Raw genomic sequence first — 23,626 nt, 5'->3', positions numbered from 1 at the left:
GTTTTTGTAGAGTCATACAGTGGCTCTCAGGATAAAGCCTAAGAACTCTGTGCAGAACTAACATTTCAAAGGTAAGATTTAAATGCTCACGCAATGAGAAAAAAAAAAAACTCTCTGTAACAAAACCCAGTCTCACTCAGGAGCAGTGAGATTCTCCACACCACACTCCAGGTCAAGTGAAATGACTGCTCCATCCTGCTCTTTATGAATCAGCCCTTTGACGATTCCACAGAAGGATGGCTCAGAAACCTGGTAGGAAGCCTGGGTATAAAGAACACCACGGTAAGAAGAAAGAAGCTCACAGGCAGGAGGTGCCAATCTCTGTATGATACGCACCGAAGATTTGAATACAGAAAGGGGGCTGGAGGAAGTGGGGGAGAGAGGCAGGTGGGTTAGAAGAAAAGGCGTACTTCTTACAACACACACACAGATGCACGGACATCCCAGGGAGTGCTTCCTACGTGTTAAACCCCGTAGGGAGGAACTCACAGGTCCCACCTCAGTCCCCACGACGACTCAACAAGGAGAACACCATCACTGAGCCCGTGTCACATACAGAGCGGAGGTGCTCAGATGCTGAGCGACGCGGCGGAAGGCACACAGCCCGGGAACAGCAGATGCGGGCTGTGAACCCAGGCGGCCAGGTTCCAGGACGCAGGCCTGAAACACCTGTGCTACAGGCCTGATGCTACTGCCCGGCTCCTCCTACTCCTCTCCTCTGTATATGTTATGTTCCAAGCAAAACAGTCGCGCCTCATTAGCCAAATACAAAGTTCACCAAAGTGTGCAAGCTGGGGTCTGCCAAGGTTGAGTCTTGGGCTGTTCCCAGGTGATGCTTTTCATATCAGCAGCTCTGCAATACAATGTCTGTTAGAAAACCCATATACAATAAAGAAGTCACAAAGTTTCTTTTTTAAAGCCAATATACGTTAAGGAAAAAAGCTAATAAAAGGTATCAAGTAATCAAAAGTAAAAATGATATAAGAAGAAGAAGGTGGTTTGGGAATCTCATTTTTTTCAGATTGGCCGGTTCGGAAATCTAGTGAACACTTTATTTTTTAAACATTTGCTCACGTTGCCCTTTCTACCTGGAATGTTCTTCCCACCTTCTTCCGGACCCTCCGTGTCTGCCTGTCGCAAATCCAGGCGTATTTCAGGGGCAGGTCAGCACACACTCCTCCACAGTCTTCTGTACGGTATACTGACCAGGGTCACCTCCTCCAAAAGACCCTTGGAGGCGCTGTGTGCCTTTCTGGTGAGTTATGACCTTCTGCTCCGTACCACGTGGATCCGTGTCCCGGCTCACCTCTCACTGGACTGGAAGCCTTGTGAAGGCAGGGGCTTGTCTCCTCCCGGCCCCACCCAGTCCAGCACAGGAGGCCCTCAAGAAACCTTTCCTAAAGGATCACGCTGGGGCTGTCCCGAGCAGAAAGACCACTTCTGTCATCAACGCTTCCCTGGTAGCTAAGTCGGTAAAGAATTCACCTGCAATGCAAGAGACCAGGGATCGATCCCTGGGTCAGGAAGATCTCCTGGAGAAGGAAATGGCAACGCACTCCCTTATTCTTGCCTGGAGAACTCCATGGACAGGGGAGCTTGGCGGGCTCCAATCCATGGGGTTGCAAAGAGTCAGACATGACTTAGCAACAAAATAGCTATGTTTCAAACATCTCCTGAAACAAAAGACTGCAGAAGGAAGGTCATGAGCCACACCTGTAAAAAGTGGAAATTCTTTTTACAATAATGCTCCAAGTTTTATTGCGAGTCTGCTGGCCTAAACTAGGACTGAGCTTTTTAAACTCCTTCACAAACTGCCTCGCCTTCTATGAGAACTTTATAAACAAAGCACAGCAATTAAACTTGGGGCCACTGAAAACCACATGTACGACCAGATAAATTAATATTTACCCAATCAAACAGGACAGCAAAGACAATTAAATCAAGAAGGACTTAGATGTGCATCAATTCAGACTCCAGACAACTGAAACCTGCCCTTAAGATGCCTTCCGCTCACTCACAGCACCGCTACCCTGCTTCCAAGATGGCATGCTGGCAAGGGAAGGGCTGTGGACCGAGACCAACGGAGGGAGGTCTCCTCCTTACCCGCCTGCTCACTGGAGTCCCCAGGGCAGCCGGACCACCACACCCACAGAGAGGACAGAGCACGCACGTTAGTCAGACCTCTGTGACAACCAATTCTAACAGTCCTGCTGCTCTTCTTCGCAGAAAATAAACTGCTACTTATCGAGTCCTTATTATACGCCAGATGCCATGCTAAGTGCTGAAGGTATATTAATCAACAACCACCCAATGAGGAAGCTGTGCTGGTGAGGCCCACTTCACAGGCGAGAAGTAACGAGGGGCCAAGTCACCTGCCCGAGGACTCCCAGGGAGGGCTAGGGAGGGGAAGAGCTGGAACCTGGCAGCACATGGAACCCGGGGCTTAACCATCCTGCCACAGTCACGACGGAACCCGGGGCTTAACCGCCCTGCCATAGCCACGACAGAACCCAGGGCTTAACCGCCCTGCCATAGTCATGACGGAACCCGGGGCTTAACCGCCCTGCCATAGTCATGCACTGAGCTTTGCAATTTCACCCGCAAATGTAATTGACACCACATTCGCTCCCATTTCCACCACAATAACTATGGCATACTGTTTATTTCAGGCCTTCATTAAGTAACTTCATTAAGCAGGACAAATACTGGCAGTTTTTACAGCTCATTATTAGTCCTACAACGCACACTGCTCCAGTGAGAAATAAAGATTAATCTTCCTGCATCTGAACAGATTCCTCGTCAGGGCCATTCTGACCGGGAAGAGGAGGGGCAAACCTCCACCTCATCAGCTGGGCACCCTGGCAAATCATCAGATGGCGAACGAACAGGAGAACTGCCAGGTGAAACATCACCAGCTTCCAAGTAGGCATGAGCCATGTCAGAAAAGCTACCTCCTGACTTAAAGAGTAAGAGAGAGGCAGGGATCGCCACACTACCCAAGGACGCACGACGTGCAGAGGCGGCCCCTGGACGGACTGAGCACCATGCCTTCCCCTAAGAGCTGCCGCTCCAACTCCACGGCATGTCTGCTGGACCAGAACAGATGGCTGACTCCAGTTCCTGGTGGAAAGCAGAACTGCAAGGGCCTCGCCCAGCCCCCGAGCTCACCTGAGCTGAGGTGATTTAAACTCCGAGGCCCTGGAGCTGTTTGGCCCGGCCCAGCGCACCCCTCTGCAGACAGAAATGCCTGATGGAGACACGGAGAGGCGGGACAGAGGGCCATGAGTCCTGGAGGGCCAAGACCACAGAGGCGCTGCCCTGGTTCTGACATCCTTCTGCTTCTCAGCGTCAGCCCCTTGGAAGGCCTCACTGCATTTCCTGCCCACTGGTCCCATAAAACACCCAATGAATGCCCCCTTTTTTGCATATATGAACACAAGTGAGTCTCTTCCTTGAAACCAAAAAAGCCCAGAAAAAGCAAAAGTAAACGCTGGCCTGTTATTACCTGTGGCAATCCCCAGACAAGCCCATTAAGCATGATTATTTCAAGCACTGGAGCTTGTCGAGATCTCACTGGCCTCTAAGGGGAGCAAGGGGGTAGAAGGATCGTGGGCCACCTCAGGTTTCAGGCGAGGCACCTGCCCTCTCCAGGGTTTGGCGTCCTCACCAGCAAGCCTGCAGAGACCACCGCGTCCAACCAGCCTCATATGCAAGCCTCTAGGGGGTCAGATGTGATCACAGAGGGGGCTCTGGGCTGGGGTCTGCTGTGAGCAGTGTTCTCTGGGGGAACCAGACGTGGGCACAGCGCCAGAGGGCTATGAAGGAGCCTGAGGGAGCGGAGAGCTGGGCACTCAGACATTCTCTGGCTTCCGCCACCAGCTTCCTTCTGCCTGCATCAGTCAGGAATAACTTTGGTGGGTCCTCAGTGAGCTTCATTTTCTCCAGGAAAAAATGTAAGCATGTGGCAAAGCCAATGGGAGGCCAAAATTTCAACTCCTCAGAGACTAAATCAGCTAGTGACTGGAAAATTCTGCCTGTATCTGGGATTTTCTAGCAGGTGGTCCCAAGTATTACTCATCAAAGTGAAGACTCCTGAGTTTAGGACTCGTAAGCCCCTTGAAGGCAGAGAACTGAGTTTATGTTTCTTCAAGACACTGAAGAACCAATGTCCCCCCATTACGCTCTCAGCCCCTCCTTGACAACGGTGAGGAAGCTGTCACCACGCTGGCTCCAGTGAGGCGACAAATACAGTGGGATAGTCTGTGCTCAAGAGAAAAAATACGGAAAGTGACAGTCCTGCGTTTTGTTTTGTTTTTTTACATTAAGTATTTTATGAGACTTAGCCACCAATTTGAAAGTAAAATCTTAGTATTAGGCTGAATGAAAGTATGTTGACCATATGAGATCATTTGAAAGTCATACATAAAATGCATGATATAATGTGCATTGTAAGGATTCTGGTCTCCTCTTCCTACTGCACAGAGAGGCAAAGTGCACTCCATTTTCTTTTTTTTTTAAGCAACTAGAAGGTCATGTGAAGGACACTGACAAAAATATCTTGGTCCTCCAGATCCACACCTCTACAACTTCAGTGAAAATGTATCAAAAGCTAAGGATTTTGTAACCAGCTCCATCATCAATATATCATATGGTACTTATTCTAAAACCTTTTGAAATCACAACACATCTGAAAATGCTCTCTGGCAGCCCTCGTTCTCAGCAGTCCAAAAAACTCACGTCTTACAATCAACAGCAGCTTACTGTCAATAAAACAAACGCCACTTGGTGAAGGCGCCACCCCTCACCAGTCACACCACCTCCCCATCCCTGAAGCGAACTAACAAACCCACTCGAGCCGCATCTGGAAACCCTGGCTGATCTGAAAGGAGGACGCAGCAGCGGTGGGCTAGGTGTCCTCAGGACATAGGTGTCCTCAGGACATCAGAGAGAAAGGGAACGAACCTCCCGTCCAGGGATCAAAGAGAACAGCTCTCCACAAGTCAAACGAGACCTCCCAGATCAGAAGCCAAGCAAGTGTTTCTCCTTTCTCAAAAGCTTCTAATTCAACTCCTCACTTCGGGGAGGGGCTCGTATCTCAGGGAGGTAGGAGGGAGCAGAATCACCCCACAGTAGCTCTGGACCAGCGTGGGACTCGGTTCAAGGGAGGCAAGCTTCAAGTTTAAACAGTAATTTGTGTGTAATTATCCTCGCAGGTTGATACAAGATAGTTAGATTAAATAAATTAATCAAAGTACAAATTGTGCTGGCAAGCTCCAGCGCCTGGCTTCTCCTAAGGCCAAGCTGGCAGCAGCACCAGGGCTGGGATTCACAGCCCCCGGATCAGAGCTGGCAGGTGACAGGGGCAGGAGAGAGGCAGTCACGCTCCCGGGGACGGGAAGCCAGGGTGGCAATCGGAAGGGCGGGCAGGAGGAGGGCTCCGCTGAGCCGTGACAGTGGAAGCCTTAAACACCAGATCCATTACAGCCTGAACGCCCACGGCCATTTACACAACGCGGCTGGAAATAAATCCTCAGGAAGGCAAGACCTAGGGGAAGCAGCCATTAACATGCCTCGCCCGCAACACAGCTCAAGCCAGATCGCTCGTCCAACAAGATGTGTGACCAGGATGCTCTCCTCTCCCCCAACCCGCTTACTCAGAAGTCACGTTATCATCAACACATGAGGATCAATGCTACTCTATTTCATTAGCATACTCCTAAGACCTAACATTTATTGAGCCTTAGGCAAAGTTCTTTACTTAATGCTAATAACCCAAGAAGGGAAGAACTGCTATTATCCCCATTTGAAGATGTGGAAACTGAGACTCAAGGACCAAGGGGCCTGCCCAAGGTCACACAGTAAACAAACCACAGAGCCAGGATCAATCCAGATAGGTAGCTATACTGCAGGGGAGGAGGGGAGACTCTAGGAAGAAAAAAATATTAACAAATGAATGATAACTATTTCCTTATAAAAGAGCTGACTTGCAGGAACATCATCTCAGGTGAAGCGTGCAAAATTAGAAAGCAGGCCCCTGCTATGAGCTGAAGTAACAGTGACACACAGCCTGGCAGAAAAGCAAACCCCGGGCCAGCGGCAGACAGACCCAGCCTGAAGAAGCTGGGCCAAAGGAACACGGGAGGGGAGCAGCAGGAAAGCTTGAAAACTCCGCTCCTGATCGGGTCGGCTGTCAGCTCCATCAACCCGGCTGTCAGCTCCATCAACCCATCAGCTATGGATACGTCACAAAGCGAATTCTACACTGGTCAACTGACCGCCGTCTTCTTTTGCAGCTGGTGGGGGTGCAGGCACACAGGACAGGGTCTGCCACTGCCCTCCAATGGGGCCCGCTGCCCAGTCCCACTCAGTGGTCACGTTTCTCTGAAAGCTTCATCAGAGTCACCCTTTCGGAGCTCCTGCAGGAAACCCTCCACACTTTTCCACCAATCATACTCCACCACTCAGCTTCCAAATTCAATTTTCAAACAAACTGTTCCAGGCATTTACCTAGCGGTCTAGTGGCTAAGACTCAAAGCTCCCAATGCAGCAGCCCAGGGTCGACCCCTAGTCAGAAACTAGATCTGGCAATGCCCTAACAAAGGCTGAAGACCCTGAGTGCCACATCTGAGACCTGGCTCAGCCAAACAAATAAATAAATACCTAAAGTAATAATAATACTCCTAGACATTCTGAAGGGCTTCCCTGATGGCTCAGCAGTAAAGAATCCGCCTGCTATGCAGGAGATGTGGGTTTGACCCCCGAGCTGGGAAGATCCCCTGGTAAGCAAATGGCAACCTGCTCCAGTATTCTTGCCCGAAAGAGCCTCCAGACAGAGGAGCCTGGAGGGCTGCAGTTGATGCGGTCACAAAGAATTGGACACAACTGACACAGCACAGACATTTGGATATCTGTTACAAGACTGCTTTTTATACCCACGCTGGTAGTAGGTTACAAAGGAAGGGTGGTGTGGTAGACTCTTAAACTATTTGTTTTGGCTTGAATTTTCTGTGATAAGTTTTTACAAAGTACAGCATGCTCAATCACTACAAAATTTGTTGTATTGTAAGAAGGGTATACATTTTATTAATAAAATGCTTTTATACAAATTTAAAAGAAAAGAGTAATACTTCTTTCTCTGTGGCAGTGGCTATTGAACTTTCAACAGGGCCATAGACCCCTGAAAGGATCTTGATGAAAGCTGAGGATTAGTCTCCCGAAAAATGGACCTACACATATTCCGGACCCAAATGAAGGACCCCTGCCTTTTGCAAAGCTACTCTTTGACGATATATATTTTATCAAACAAAAACAGGCAAGCAGCAGTCAGGCAGGCAGGGAGTGGACGACCGACAGGTACAGAAAGTAACACAGTCTGGCGTCTTGGCCACGAGCTGGCAGAAGCCGGAGGAACAGATGAGCACTGTGTGATGATCAAGACCAAAGATCGCGTCTCTGGTTCTGAAGGTTTGGGAGCCGAGTTATGCTTTAGCGACTCAAATTTAAACACAATGGCAACAACAAAACCCTGAAGATGTGATGTAATATAGTTAAACCAGGGAATTACACTTCACACAGGACATTCTCCTTTGCCAGCCCATATACGTATTTCAAGACTATGGACAATGACCTTTGTGACTTATACTTCACAGTCGCTAAGTCAGGTCCCTCTCTTTGAGACCCCATGGACTGCAGCTCGCCAGGCTCCCTCGTCCTTCACTATCTCCCAGAGTTTGTTCAAATTCATGTCCACTGAGCTGGTGAGGCCGTCCAACCATCTCATTCTCTGTCGCCCTCTTCTCCTCCTGCTCTCAATCTTTCCCAGCATCAAGGCATTTTTCAATGAGTCGGCTCTTCACATCAGTTGGCCAAACTATTGGAGCTTCAGTTTCAGTCCTTCCAACAGTTAATAAATCTTCGAAAGTTTCTATTCAAAGATTTTTACCTAAGAGAAGAGCCATTTTCGAACCATGTCTTCCTTATAAAGACATCACTGTGTACTACAGAAAGCAAGCAGCTACCTGGATCCGGGCTGTGGAGACGGCAAAGGCAGACTAGAGAATAAAAATGAGTAAAATAAGGCTACTGGAGAATTGATGACGATGATGACAGTGATGATACTGTTAACGGTAACTAACATTGTATCAGCCCTCTTCTGAACCCCTCGCATATTCTAGGCTTTTGGTCTTCACAACAGCCCTGAGTGGGAGACTACCATCAACCCCATCTTACAGATATCAGGAGTAAACTGCTGAAGGTCACAGCCAATAAAGAGAGGCAGCAGGACTTGAACCCAGGCAGGCCCTGGAGCGCCTGTCTTTAATGACAAGCTACACAGCCTCTCTGATCCAAGGAGATGACGAGCGCGTTCACACTGTAGAACCGATACAGGGCTGAAATGAACACAAGACACTTCCGAAACTTTTCACTGTCTCCTTTCTTTGCCCTTTTCAGATCTGCCTCAAAATAATGAAGATAATTTGCCTTCTGTTTGTATCCCCAAACTAGCTGGGAAAAAAAATACCAACTTAATATGCACTATCCTTCAGGAAGTCAGGCCGTGAGTGGAATGCACAAGCCAAATAAAGACATCTCGGCAGCCGTGCGCTCAGAAAATGCAGTGGCTGAGACCCGCCTCCCACCCACCAAGAGAAGTGGGACCCGGAGCCCTACCTAAGCCCCCACCTCCTCCCTCCAAAAACACTGACTTCAAAGACAAGGGAGCTGCTTAGCTGAAGGTGTTTTGTTGGTCTGTCTTCTGCCAAGTCTTGTCGGATACTGGAAAAGACTGGTGAACAGGCAGGCAGTGTCCCTGGCCCCAGCTCCAGCCACTGGTACTTACAGGCCAACTCGGATCACACCACGATGCGGGCAAGGGGCACTGCAGGACAGTACAGAGGGGCTACCTCACCCTGACCTGAGGAGCTAAAAACGTCTCCCAATAAAGCAAGGGAATATCAGCCAAACGAGAGGGGTGGGGCCCGCTGAAACAGGCCGCTTAAAGAGCAGGAGGGCTCACAGGTTGAGGACTCAGCTGGGATACCACGGGAGTTAGACAGTGAGGCGGACTGTTAGCAGCTCCATCATAGCACCCATCGTCATCCCGAGCAGAAGAAGGAATCATCAACATATTTTAAGCAGGAGACTTGTGAGCTCAAACTTGCACATTTAAAGGTCACTCTGATCCTATGCGGGGAGAGACAGGAGGTGGTGAGACAGTGGGGCCAGTGAGGAGACTTCTGCAAATGTCCTGGGCTCTGAGAGAAGCGGTGGGGGTGTTCACTCATCCGTTTAGCAACCAACACTTACTAAGCACGTGCCAAGCACCAGAAACCATGGTTCGACTGACCACAGTGCTGGACGCGGGAGGGATCCAGGGCCGCTGATGTGCAGAGTGAGTGAAATTCATGAGGCAGGGATGCGGCCTGGTTGGTTTTGCTGGTTTTCGTCAACCCACCCAGAGGCAGTATTCCCAGCTCTCCCCTGGTCACTGGCTTCCAGTGGCCACCTCCCTACTGAAGGGAGGCTGGCCTGGAGCTAACTGGTAGGAGAGGAAGATGCAGGTGGTGCCCTCCAGATGCCACCAGGGACCAGATACTGTCAGTGTGCCTTCAGGATCAAAAACAAACCAGAGGCTTACAAGGGCCCGTTCCCACCTCGTGATTCATTAGAATAAAGCAACTCCAGCCTCTGCAAACCAAAAGCTCTGAAAACCCTCCTCGAAAGCAAGATGTGCCCATCACTACGTGACTGAGGACAACACGATTCAGAGGAAGTCTCCCCGGGAAAGGCAGCATTCCCCACAAGACATCTTGCAAGGAAATTACCACGCTCTGGTTTTCTAAGCCAAGGTCCCCAAGCACAGCGTTTTGGCCAAGGATTCCGATGAACTGCCAGCAGGATAATGTGGTGATGCTGCCTGAACTACTGTGAAAATGCATTAAAATCTCAATGTCTGAGCTCATCCAAGCAATTAAAATGAGCACGGACTGCTCTGTTTTAGACTGGGAAAAACAAAGATCGGAGAGCATTGGCCTCTAGAATCCTCTGTGGCTTCTTGGAACACTTTAAAGGCATTTAGGGCAAGCACTTTTGCTATCCAAACCAAGCTGAGGGTACTCTAGTTAACCAGCCACGTCTCCACCGGCTCAAGCTGAGTGTTGAGGGGCGAAGGGCACAGAGGACAGGCATGTGCAGCACTAAAAGAAAGCCCATACCCACCGAGGGCTTACTCTGCGCTGGCCCTGCGCTAAAGCCCACGAAAAGGAGTGTCTTCAGATTCACCATGCAGTGAAGAGGACGAAATGCAGAGAGGAACTGTGACACAGAGAAATCATCATAGTGACTTTCAAAGGAAAGAAAACACGCTTCCACTTGCTAACAACACAAACCTCTTCAGTGGTGCCTGTCATCTGCTAAGAAAGAGAGGCCAAGAACTCATGTCATCTTGAAACTCGGGGGGTTCTAACTCTCATCACAAACACCAGGGATAAGGGAGAATTTCGAATCAACACCTTCTCCAGGAAACATAAATGTGCTGAGCTAGGTAAACGATTGGACAGACAGCCAGGCAAGCAGTCTGGGGTCCGATGCGGACCCAGCAGCCCCCAGCTCGCCCCTGGGGAGGCACTGGTTAGCACATGTGGCTGACCTCGCCTACAGGCAAAATCAGCCATCAGGGCTCCAGGTACTGAAATTTACACAGACCCATTCACAGGGAATTCCCTGGAGGTCTAGTCAGAACTCAGAGCTTTCACTGCAGGCACTCGGGCTGGATCCCTGGTAGGGGAACAAAGATCCCACAAGCTGCACGGCATGGCCAAAAGAAAACAGAGACCCCCACTCACAGACAGAATCACAAACGTGCAGCACCCTTTGCCACGCAGTCATTAACCCACAGCACCAGGGACCCGCGGACAGGTCTTCCAGGACACAGTCCAGCTGGGTCAGGCCTTATGTTAACAGTGGCCAGGAAGTTAGTACCCTGTTTTTCTCCTTTGGACACAAATGTAAGACATATATTTAGAGTGCAGACATCCGGCAGGCTCTCTGACGCAGGAGTCAGTGTGTCAGGAGAGTCTAGGGCTGGCCTGGAGCGTGGCGTCATCCAGACACAGCTGGCAAGTGAAGTGGCAGAAAAGATGAGCTGGCCCGGAGCCGGCCTGGATTACAGGAGAGAAGCACAAGGTGCCTCACAGCCCTGCCCCGGCTCAACCCACCACCAGGAAAAGACGCTGATAAAGTGGGCAGGCGGGACACTGGATTCCTTCCGCACCGATAACCCTGTGCCTCCATTCTCCACCATCACTGTGCAACTCACCTGGAGGAAAAATGATATGGGGCCATGTCCTGTCCACTAACATCCCTGGAAGAGAAGAGAAAGTGCCGTTTGCAGGCTCTGGTTACAACCCACAGAAGGCTTTGGGCAAAACACACAAACCTGATCAGCCCAGAAAGGGCTAATGTAAGACAGCCAAAGCGGGACTCAAGCCGAGTCCCCCCCAACGCCCACCCCGGGCAGAGGGCAGAGTGACTCCTGGAGGGCACGTGCGCCACACATCCAGTGGCCTCTGCCCCTGCTCAGGGCGGCTTCTTAACAGATCTCCTGGTCCTGAGGAGGAGGAGGAGGGAATCACAAGTCTGATTCCAGGCCACAATAAAGTGACAGTTTCCAGAAACCACAACTAACAAGCGGAACACAGAGACGTGGAATCAGGCCAAAGCCTTGGGGTGGAGCCCATTTAGAATTACGGGGGCCTCACGTGATTTTCCCTAACGTCTACACTCCTGCGTCACAGGAGGCTACGCTGTCTAGAGGACCTCTGAGAGGGAGTCCTCCACTAAGGGCCTCTGGGACTGAGCTCTGCCCTGGTCTGGTCTGAGATGCTCTGTAGCAGGCACAGCAGGACACACCATGGTTGCGCTTAAGATGTTACCGACAAAACTAACTCTCCTCCACTCCCAGGGTGCGCTTTCATTTCCAGAACCATGGAAACTTATAAACGATTCCACCATTCTTTCCCAGGTGAGAGACGACCTCAGCCATCATCCAGCCCACTCTATTCTACCAGCGAGGCAGCTAGAACCCAGAGGAGCAAAGCCACGAGCAGCAGGGCCCACAGCTGGGCAACGCACAGCCAGAACCAAGCCCCAGACCCTCAAGAGCTCTGTCCAATGTTCCCATGACAACCGTTGCCTCAATAAAGCCTTACCCATGCTGTCAGAGGGAATAAGAAGAGGCACCACTCTGGGTCCCGGGGTGTGTTACACTCATCAGTCCTCCTCCAGTCCTGGAAGGAGGACGTGTGATCATCCACTTTTGACTGATGAGGAGGCTGAGACAAAGGGAGGGTGTCCAACTCGCTCCAAGTCATAAAGCGGGGGCCTCAAACCCAACAGAGTCTGACCCCAGAGCCCTGCTGGTCACAAGCACCCAATTCACAAACTGGATATAACCCAAGTGCTTATTTTTACACAGGCCCATGTGTGCAAATGTTCTCCTAAAGAAATAACGCCAGAAATCCTTGACTAGCCCACGGCATTCTCCCCACCAGATAAGAGACCACAGACCAACCTGAACCCTGAGCTCTGGGAGCAAGGCCTCCTCGACGGCCTAAGTGAGGAGACTCTGCCTCAGTTCACAGCGATGGCCTGCCCTGGGCCAGCCACAGCCCTTCTCACCGGCTTCTCGGCCATCCCCTCCTTCCTGCTTGTGGTTTCTTTCCAGGCCCTTCACGCTGCCTTTACTGCCCCTCAGCTCCCACGTCCCATCCACACCCCTGGCTCCACACCACAAGGTCACCAAGAGGCTAACTGCCTTCCTCACCAAGCTCCCAAACCCTCAGCCCATCTCCAGGTTTTATGAGGACAAATAGCCCCCTCCCACGAATTCATACTAACATGTGAGTTGTTGATATCTATGTCCGGGCCTCCTCAAGGGGAAAAAGTTCTGATTACTTAAATGAACTTCTGATTTGTAGGATTTCAGAAGAATATACTGAAGTCACATTTGGGAGGCCGGGTAACAGGGAAACCACTGGAAGACAGGCCAGCATGCCCCGAGGGTCAGTCCTCGTCACCGTCTTTTAAGACCATAATACCAGCCCCCGGAGACTACTTACTCTGTGCCAGGGAAGTGCTGTGCTTATATCACCTCATTCGGTCTCAAAATATTTCTCTGTGGTGGGTACAGCTGTCGTCCCCATTTCAGAGTATACAAAACTGAGGCACACAGAGGGACACTGCCTGGCTGTCAGGGAGCAGAGCAGGGATGCGAACCAAAGGGGCCAACCCTGCAGCCTAAGCTCTTCAGCCGTGAGCAACACTGCCTCTGCACGGACACACACACGGTCTCCATGGGCCCGGGAATGGTGACTGCCACTCACACACACTCACTGCACTGAGCTACCCTGAGGCATGACACGCGCTGCGCCCTTTCCTCTCCGCCCTAACACTATGATACAAAGAGCTGCACCGTCCCCCTTCACAGGCGACAAAACAGATGCTCTGAACAAGCCTGTGCCAGGTTCAAGGCACAGGCTGAGTGCGGAGGTGGATCACATCTCGGGCAGCCCAACTCCAGAACTCAGAGTTAAGCCTCGACGTTTCTGGCTGTATCTGCCTTCACTTCGGAAGCCAGCAGTATCTAGAAAGCCCGGAGGCTGGCTCCGTTCTGTTGGTTGTGTTACTCTTTGCTCTTCTCATAACGCTCCCGCGGGGCTTGGGGTGGGAGGGCAGCAAGGGTGCAGGTTCAAGGCCAACCAGGGAAGACTCGACTCTAGTCAAACTCTAGGCAAATTTGTGTTGAGTGACAAGGAGCCATGGGGGTGGCGGGTGGCGGGGAGATTGAGGTGAAAGAAAACCTCTAAGAATGGTACCGGGGACCTCTGCTAACAATCAGAACAATCTGGAACAGTGCCTAATCAAAAGTCATGGCTAAGGCTTGGGGGACATTTCAGTGCTTTTCTTTCCTCATTATGTTCTGTATGAATCCACATTCCCTGAGTCGAGGGTGGGCCTGGTAGAGAGAAAAACACTAGGAATGTAAATTAGTTATTGGTAATAGATACACTGAGTGTGATATTTATTTACTGATAACACACCAAGTGGGATAGTCAGCAAGTGGCAGGGCACCGAGCGGGACGGTCAGTTATCAGTAATACATCAAGTGGGATAAACCCTAAGGGGCTGATGGAGCTGATGCGCCTCTTCCCAGATAGCTTTCCCGCTTTTGCTCGAACAGCAGCTGCCGCAGAGCGCCGGACACGGGACGCTGTCGCTGAAGTGAGCCTGACTCCACCGACTCCAGAAGGCTTCCCCCAGGCCCCGCCCCTTCGGAGCACCGGCTGTCAAGTCGGCTCTCTCAGGAAGGCACCCCAGGTGACAGGCTACATCAATGAAACGCCAGGCTTGGCCCTCAAAAAGCTTACAGTCAATTCACCAACTGACCTCACCTTTCCTGCCAAATCACCCTTCTGAAGCCTGGCCCTAGCCGCCACCACAGGACCTCGGAATCTTCTCTGTCTGTAAGTAACACAACTAGATTTCCCAGTAATGGCCCCAGATGGAGATGCCCTGATCACGCGTCATCAAAAATACAAGCACACAAACCACAGAAGGGGTTGTAAATTAAAAATGCAACAGAAAAAGCTCTTTATTTTTTCATTCATTCAGTGAATTATAATTGAATTTGTCCTGGATACCAGGAGCCCTGCTCAGCACTGGGGTGGGACTCCCCGCAGGGAACGAGATAGACGCAGTCTCTCTCCCCTGGGACTTAAAAGACGACAGGCGCTTCAAGGAAAAGGTTCAGTGTTGCAGCCTGAACCAGTCCCAGCACCGTTAGCTCCCTCAAACATCAAGAGCACCATCGAGGCTGGATCTGCGGGATATCAATGTTACAGCAACTTCAAGCTGCTGAAAACCAGATTCTGGTGGTAACAGCTCGGGAGGGTAAAATGAGAGAAATGTCTGCAGACTTTCCAACTGAATATTCCTGGAAGGGAAAGCCACTCTTTCTCTAATAAAAGTGAAAAATTAAGTGTGCAGAAGCCAAAAAAAGGCGGCAGCAGCCCATTCCCCAGGGCCTACTTCCTAACCCTAGGAGACACTTCTGGGGTCTTCGCCGCTTCAAACACCACCAGGGAAGGGCTGAGGTCTTCAAGAAAGGAAGACAGTCAAAGCCAGAAATCAAAGCCTGGTGAGGAGACACTGGAAACCTTCAGAAAGGGGTCTTAGAGCAGGCAGTTTGGTCTATCGCTTGGCATATTTGGGTGCAATCAGTGATGGAACTCCACGTCCGCTATCTTACAAGGACAGCGCTGACGCCAATTATTTTTTCGCCCTCGTCAAGAGAGCTTGTCATCCCTCTACAGAACAATTATCTGTAGGTGCATCAGAGTTGAAAGCTACATTCCTTCCCCAATTCAGCACGGGGAAAGTGCTGCTCACAGCAATTTGACATCATTTCATTACATTAGATTAATTTTTAAATGTGTTATCCTAACAATTATGCCAACTACCATGTAATTAATATTCTGACTGACTTTACAAAAATTACAAAATCCCCTTAAGAAAATAATTAGTCAGTAAGCGTGAACAAGACTTCTCTTTGGCCAACAGCACGTAAAACAGAAAGTTCATCACATAATGGCTGGTATCAAAGCCTTTCCCAAACTTTCTTCGATTCTTAGCCAACAGTGTGGAAAGCTGACATTGGCAAGCTACCCCAAAATCCACTTAACATATTAATGTACCTACTGGTTTAAATGTTTGGAGAGTAAAATGATGAATGATGAAAGCACCTGCAATTAAAAAGCTCTTTTCGTGTGTAGGAGAGGCAAGATAAACACCTATCATTGCTTCCTGCTTCCATAATCCCAGCTGGAAATTAGAATACTGGCTTATTTCTTGGGGCTACTTCTTGAGTTTATTAAAGGAATGTACATAAGGCATCCTAACCCTTGGTTTCCTCTTTCGTTCAAGGTCAAAGTACAGCTTTCTTGTAACAGATTTCAAACCCCTTCTAGAGTAAGGACAGTATAAATAAGCAACAGCCAAATAGCACATTATCTACCATAACAGAAATAAAAAACATCTCTTCTCTGCAGCCCACTTTGGATACCTGGCAGGGGCCGCTGAGCCCCACGACAGAGCTGTGAGTCCAGAGGGAGCCTCAGCAGGAAGAATGCGGAGGGTGACTAGCGACGTCTGCCCTGGACAAGCGTGACAGTGTGAGGAGCAGGGGCCTGTATTTGCCATCTCCACCCTTCAGTAAACCACTGAAAACGAGTAAAATGTGATACAGATTCATGAGTAAAATAGGACACATGAATTGCTCCTGACAAGAAGATTAAAGGGAGGGGAAAATGTTCAGTACAGTCAAAACCTTAAGCCAAACGGGATTACAGCATCAGCATCAAGTTTTAGAGTAAAGAACACTGGGCTAAGTCAGGAGCGGCAAATTCTAGTCTAGCTATGAGGCTGTGGGCACCGTGGTTCATGGGGCCTTGACTTGCCCGGCTATAAAATAAGGGGATAAGCTAAACATCTCCGATTCATTTTCCTTATTTTGCCAAGTAATGGTGCAGGGGTCCCAAATGCCCTCCCTGCTGGGCACAGAGAGCTGGTGAAAGAACGGTGACTTCACAAAACACACCAGGCCAGGCTGCGACTGCAACCCCAACCCCACTCACGCTACTCAGGCAGGACTTACACTCTGACACATTTCTACACCTAGTTTTAACCCGCAGCATCTCCAGGATAAGCATTTCCACATATGTACTGCTTCTTTCCCCTAACACATCCTCTGCATCTGAGGGGAGGAACAGGGGCTTCTATCTTAATATTCTATTAAACTGGGCAAACAAAACTACCTTCACGCAAACGGTACGTGTCATCACTTTGATTTAAAACCAGCCACTCCCACTGGGGTCTCAGGCACTCATGGCCTCGAGATCAGCCTAAATCTTCCCACCACTGAAAAGTCTCCACCACTTGAGCCTATTCCGAGAACATTACCCACATGATACATCAACACAGCTTCCACATCCAAAAGCCAAGACCAAGCATCCACCCAGAAATAAGTCACCTACACATCAGATCCCACGTGCTAAGATGCCCACACGAGCGCCTGGGGAAACAAGGAGGCTCACACAGGACAGCCTAAGAGGGCAGCGTTGTCTGTGCGCGGCCTGAACAGCCTGGTGTCTGGCCCTGGCAACTGCCCCAGCCAGCCATGATTCTGTGTCTGTCCTGCACCTACTCCTGCCTCTAGCCGTGCAGCCCCAATCCCTGAGTTTCAGCTGATCTGTGCTGGGCAATCAGAGAATCCCACCCACTGAGCTCAACAAGCTGTCTGGGTAGGCAGGGGCCCCTACCAAACAGGGCCCGCATCCGTTTTCAGCATCTGGCGTGAAGGACCACACAAACCTACAGCTGCCGGGCTGTCTTTCCCACCACTGGGAGACACCAGGCCAACACTGGGAAGCGGGCATAGACTGGGCAGCAGAATGACCGATCCCCACACCACCTGGGCACCTGATGCTCAGGACTGAAGTGGGTTCCTGTCCACAGCAGCCCGAGTCTGGAGAACAACCCTTACAGGCTAAACGCATGCCTCCCAGGTCCAAGCTCCTTCTTTAGTGTCCCATGATAAGTCGTGTCTCCCTGAGTCTCAGACGCAGCTGCCTGGGTCCCACTGTAAACCAAAGAATGTTAAATATTCCCACAAATTCAAAGGAATAATTCTACACGCCAGAAACACTGCCACGGCTCATCTGTCACCGGAGACCCGGGAGTGAAAAGAGGAGAAGGGTGATGGGTAACTGGAGAGGGAAGAGCGGATCACAATCAGTAACGCTAAGAACAATTCTCTCCAGGGAGCAGCATCCTAGTGAGAAAAGCTTCCAAAATCGTTCCAAACATATATTCTAGCTTTCCATCAGCAGCGGAAAACAAAACAAAGCTCAACACAACAACCCACAGCACCCAAACAAGAGGAACCTGTGAGCAAACAAACTAACTGCTGCCAGGCTGATGAGCCTAATTGCTCCTGTTATTTTTACACTGCAGCTTAGTTTCCCTTTCACAGCTGTCCTAAGGGCTCCGCCATGGGGCTACCACGAATAGCACATTCTATGGCGAGTGTTCCCTTCCACGGGGTCACAAGAGTCAGACACAGCTGAGCAACTGAACAATAGAGAGCGTTTCGAGCAATCTCCCGCAGACAGGTGCAGAGCAGTTAAGAGAAGAGAGAGTATTAGGAGGTTGGGATTAATGTATACACACTACTATACATATGGAGTAGGAAATGGCACCTACTCCCGTGTTCCTGCCTGGAGAATTCCATGGACAGAGGAGCCTGGCGGGCTACAGTTCTTCGGGTTGCCAAGAGTCAGACACGACTGGGCAACTAAGCACACACTACCACATATAAAACAGATAATCAGCAAGGGCTGACTCCATAGAACAGAGAGCTAGTCACAGTAGTTTGTGATAACCTATGAATGAGAAAATCTGAAGAATATATACATAGATAGATATGTATGCACCTGAAACTAATACGATGCTATAAATCAACTATCAGCTCAGTTCAGTTCAGTTCAGTTCAGTCGCTCAGTCATGTGCGACTCTTTGCGACCCCATGAATCACAGCACGCCAGGCCTCCCTGTCCATCACCAGCTCTCAGAGTTCACTCAAACTCATGTCCATCAGGTTGGTGATGCCATCCAGCCATCTCATCCTCTGTCGTCCCCTTCTCCTCCTGCCCCCATTCCCTCCCAGCATCAGGGTCTTTTCCAATGAGTCAACTCTTTGCATGAGGTGGCCAAAGTATTGGAGTTTCAGCTTCAGCATCAGTCCTTCCAATGAACACCCAGGACTGATCTCCTTGCAGTCCAAGGGACTCTCAAGAGTCTTCTGCAACACCACAGTTCAAAAGCATCAATTCTTCAGTGCTCCACTTTCTTCACAGTCCAACTCTCACATCCATACATGACCACTGGAAAAACCATAGCCTTGACTAGATGGGCCTTTGTTGGCAAAGTAATGTCTCTGCTTTTAAATATGGTATCTAGGTTGGTCATAACTTTCCTCCCAAGGAGTAAGCGTCTTTTAATTTCATGGCTGCAATCACCATCTGCAGTGATTTTAGAGCCCCCAAAAAGAAAGTCTCTCACTGTTTCCCCATCTATTTCCCATGAAGTAATGGGACCAGATGCCATGATCTTCATTTTCTGAATGTTGAGCTTTAAGCCAACTTTTTCACTCTCCTCTTTCACTTTCATCAAGAGGCTTTTTAGTTCTTCTTCACCTTCTGCCATAAGGGTGGTGTCATCTGCATATCTGAGGTTATTGATATTTCTCCCGGCAATCTTGATTCCAGCTTGTGCTTCTTCCAGCCCAGCATTTCTCATGATGTACACTGCATAGAAGTTAAATAAACAGGGTGACAATATACAGCCTTGACGTACTCCTTTTCCTATTTGGAACCAGTCTGCTGTTCCATGTCCAGTTCTAACTGTTGCTTCCTGACCTGCATACAGATTTCTCAAGAGGCAGGTCAGGTGGTCTGGTATTCCCAACTCTTTAAGAATTGTCCACAGTTTATTGTGATCCACACAGTCAAAGCCTTTGTCATAGTCAATAAAGCAGAAATAGTGGTTTTCTGGAACATTTGCTTTTTCCATGATCCAGCGGATGTTGGCAATTTGATCTCTGGTTCCTCTGCCTTTTCTGAAACCAGCTTGAACATCTGGAAGTTCGCGGTTCACGTATTGCTGAAGCCTGGCTTGGAGACTTTTGAGCATTACTTTACTAGCGTGTGAGATGAGTGCAATTGTGTGGTAGTTTGAGCATTCTTTGGCATTGCCTTTCTTTGGGATTGGAATGAAAACTGACCTTTTCCAGTCCTGTGGCCACTGCTGAGTCTTCCAAATTTGCTGGCATATTGAGTGCAGCACTTTCTTCAATTTAAAAAAACAGATGAAAAAAAGGACAGTAAGAGTGATTTACCAAACAGTCCTCTAGAGATGTTCCGTCAACAATGGGGAAAGCAGGCCAAGCAACAAAATCAAAGTGAGCAGCTGCACTCACAGACCACCAGTCCTTCACTTCCTGGGAGTCAGGAACCCCTCTGAGAATCTGATGAAAGCTAGGAAGTCCTTCCCAGAGAAACGCACACACACACAGCACAACACTTTGCGTGTGATTTCATGGGGTTCATAAAAACTGCTCCCTAACCCAGTTTCCAGGTTAAACACACCCGAGTTTGAACTTTTTAAAAAATGTAATTACCTGAGCATCATGATTAATTTCTGAGACTTCAGAGGACTATATAATCTCTCCCAGGGACAGTCTAAAACTTCCAACTCTGTAACGCCATGCCAAATCAAGAACAAAAAATGGAAAGAAAAACTTACCCTCACTTTCTGCCTTTATGAAATGTAAGAAAGCTTGCTTTTTCCTGTATTAGTTTCATTTCTGACACATCTGCCTTACCTTGTTTGACCATTTATATGCCTGGAGGAGCTGACTGTACAGAGGGGTTTTGTCCTGCACGGGATCCAGACTTAACAGCCCACTGTTGTGGAGAGGATGGTTCTCAGAAGGCTTCCCCACCAAATTGCTCAGACGTTCCAGCTCACTGAAAAGCAAACAGACGCAGCAAGTAAACCTGAGTCCAGTAAAACTCCAGTTCTTAGCCTACTACTTTGGTCCAAGACTGTTCTTCAAACTGCTCATCATAAATTTAAGTCCCTTAAGAAGAAATACTTTCTGAAAAGAAGACAAGGGCCAGGAGCTTCCCTAGTGGTCCACTGCTCAAGAACCTGTCTTGCAATGTGGGGGACACGGGTTCAATCCCTGGTCAGGGAACTAAGATCCCACATGCCGAGGAGCAATTAAACCCATGCACAACAACTGAGCCTGAGCACCAAACGGAAGGTCCGAGTGCTGCAATGAAAGACCCCACACGATGGAACAAAGATCCCAAGTAAATAAATATTAAAAAGAAGAAGATGACTAGAGCCACTTGAGAGAACCCCTAGCTAGGGGCTTATCCCATTTTACAACTGCGCTCTCTGGCACCATTCCAGAGGAGAACAAGAGTTAAGAGCAATGAAATCAACAGGACTCCTAAAATCAGGATTGAACAACTCAAATCATTCTTTGCAAGGCGGGGGGAGAGGAGGGCCTTCTGGAATTTCAAAATGTGGCATAACACTGCTTCTCACTAAGAGAGTTTTCAGATCCACATACAGATCATTCTATTTGGCAGTACAGCAAGTACCTGAATAAATGATGATTATTTACCATTCACACAGATAGATTTGTACCTGGTGCTTCACAGATGGTAAAACTTAACAAAACAAAAAAGAGATAAAATAAACAAACGGGAAGACACCATGGAGGGGGCTGTGTCAAACAAACATACTTCAGTATAGCAAGAAAAAAAAAAAAAAAACCCTAGAGCAGCTTGGGAAAGAGAGCCAACAGCAAAAGCACATTCAGGAGCATGTGCTGAGGGGCCAGTCCCAGAGTGTCAACAAAAGGTCATAGGAACAGCTTCTCATGCCACGCTCATCTTGGGCTCTCTAGCCTCTTTCCTCTTCGCACTGCTGTCCACAGATTTATGAAGAAGACAGTGGGGTGAGATTAACACGCTTACTAAGCTTTCTACAATGCTGACAGGTTTCAACACCCTGCACATTACCAAGGAAAGCCCACCAAAGAGGAGAAGAAAGAAAGGCAAAAACCACCAGCACCCAGACTCAGGCAGGGCAAGCATTAACTGGAACTTCACCAGAGAACAGAAAGTAAGTGTGGGAGTGAGGAGGGGGTGTGACCTCCTGGCTCTCCCCCAGAACAAGATTAGCAACTTACTTACAGGAAAAAATAAATAAATAAAAAGAGGCTCCCATCATTTGGTTACCACCTCCTCTTCCATTCTACCTCCTCTTTCCATCTGGTTACTAAGGAGACCAAGTTGAGGAGTTAAAAAAAAAAAAAAACAGCCACTCCAGAAATTATAGGACGAGTAGCTCACCCAATGCTTTCACCTGCTAAGGTCAGTTTTCAGAAGTAAAAGACAAAAACCCTGCAATTCTAACCTCCCTAAGAGGGTCTGACCCTCACAAGGATGGGAGAGCACATGACCAGGACCTATTAAAAATTGCCTATTAAGTACCAGGCATTTTACAAGCATCCTCTCACTTCATGTCACTGATAAAGTAGAAGAAGTTGAGTTGTTAAGAAAGAGACAAGAAATATACAATCCTTAACCCTGAAGAACACCAAATTAGCTTTTGTTGGGAGGCCCGGGGTGGGAGTGTGGGGATGAGGTGTTTAAGCAGAAGTCATAAGTCTGTGATGAGGTCTCTTTTAGGCAGGAACTTAACAGAGGCAGTGAGAGTGGGGGTGAAAGTAGTGATCAGGTGGTTAGGGGGTGGGGGCAGGAGAAAAGAGAAAGGAACAAAGCCTGTTTCGTCACGCTTTGGGGTGGGGTAGGCACTGGAACTGATGAATTCCAGGTTCAGGGAGGAAAGATAAGATAAAGATAAAAGTCGCTCAGTCATGTCCGACTCTTTGCAACCCGTGGACTGTAGCCCACCAAGCTCCTCCGTCCATGGGATTCTCCAGGCAAGAATACTGGAGTGGGTTGCCATTTCCTTCTCCAGGGGATTTTCCCGACCCAGGAGTCGAACCCAGGTCTCCCACGTTGCAGGCAGACGCTTTAACCTCTGCACCACCAGGGAAGCCCAACCTGTGGCCAACTAGGTGGAATACACTTGACTCTGGGGCAGCGTTGAACAAGTCCTTTTTGGTACTATTTGATCAGACGTGGTGGAGCCCAGAGGGCCCACAGGTGGGAACCCTGACGAGCCGAGAAGACGAGTGGAAGTTCATGGGAAGAGCACCTCCCGTCGCGAGAAACGGAAGGACCACAGAGGTGGTCCTGGGTGGCGGGAGTCAGCCAACAGCAGGACGCCAAGAGAAGGGAGACGAGAAAGCGGGGGTGGACGATGAGGAGGCCCTGAGGGGCAGGGAGAGGCCTAGAGAGGAGAGAGAGGGAGCAACGAAAAGAAAGAGCAGCCCGTGATTAAGGAGACTCCCGCGGGGGTGCAGCAGGGTAGGAAGTCGCGACCCGCGGCCCGTTCAGCCGGTACCTACTTGAGGTCCCGGTTGACCGAATGCAAGTTGTCCTGGAAGTGCGCGATGAAGGCCTTCTCCCGGCCCTCCAGCGTCTCTTTATTCCGCATGCCATCCTTCAGGCAGTCGAACACCCTGCTCACGCTAGAGCGGAGCGCCTGAATGGCACTAATGGCCTGGGCAAAGGCCTCCAGATTGACACCAACACTTAGCACGTCCGCCATGTTGCCGCCGCCACAGCCGGCTCTTCAAAACCGGCGAGCAAAAAGACGCGCCCGCTGATGACGTGAGCGCTCGGAGGACTCTGGGAAATGTAGTTCTCGCGGGATGGGACTGTGCGGGAGGTTTGTGAGGCCACCCTGGGAGAGAGGATTTCCACTTTAAAGGAATGCGTGGACAGGAACGCGATTACCTGAATTTAGGGAAGTCGGGCTGCGCTCTCGGCTTTCTTCATGGTAACAAGGAAATACAGAAAGTTCC

At 49.5% G+C, this 23,626-nt stretch overlaps 1 protein-coding gene across 2 annotated transcripts in view; it reads right to left on the bottom strand.

Moving 5' to 3' along the window:
* The window catches only part of MED27 (mediator complex subunit 27), a 217,694-nt gene extending 194,324 nt beyond the window's left edge, over positions 1 to 23,370 (bottom strand). For both annotated transcript variants that reach the window (XM_068976936.1, XM_068976945.1), the window contains exons 1-2: positions 23,168 to 23,370; positions 20,498 to 20,642 (exon numbers count right to left, since the gene is read on the bottom strand). In XM_068976936.1, coding sequence (XP_068833037.1) covers positions 20,498 to 20,642; positions 23,168 to 23,370 — 348 coding nt within the window. The remainder of the gene's footprint in view (positions 1 to 20,497; positions 20,643 to 23,167) is intronic.
* Between the last annotated feature and the right edge of the window lie 256 nt (positions 23,371 to 23,626).

The sequence above is a fragment of the Capricornis sumatraensis genome, chromosome 1 (genome assembly GCF_032405125.1).
Source record: "Capricornis sumatraensis isolate serow.1 chromosome 1, serow.2, whole genome shotgun sequence".
Lineage (NCBI taxonomy): Eukaryota > Metazoa > Chordata > Mammalia > Artiodactyla > Bovidae > Capricornis > Capricornis sumatraensis.
Note: the sequence above shows the minus strand (reverse complement) of the source record. Positions and strands in the feature narration are given on the sequence as shown.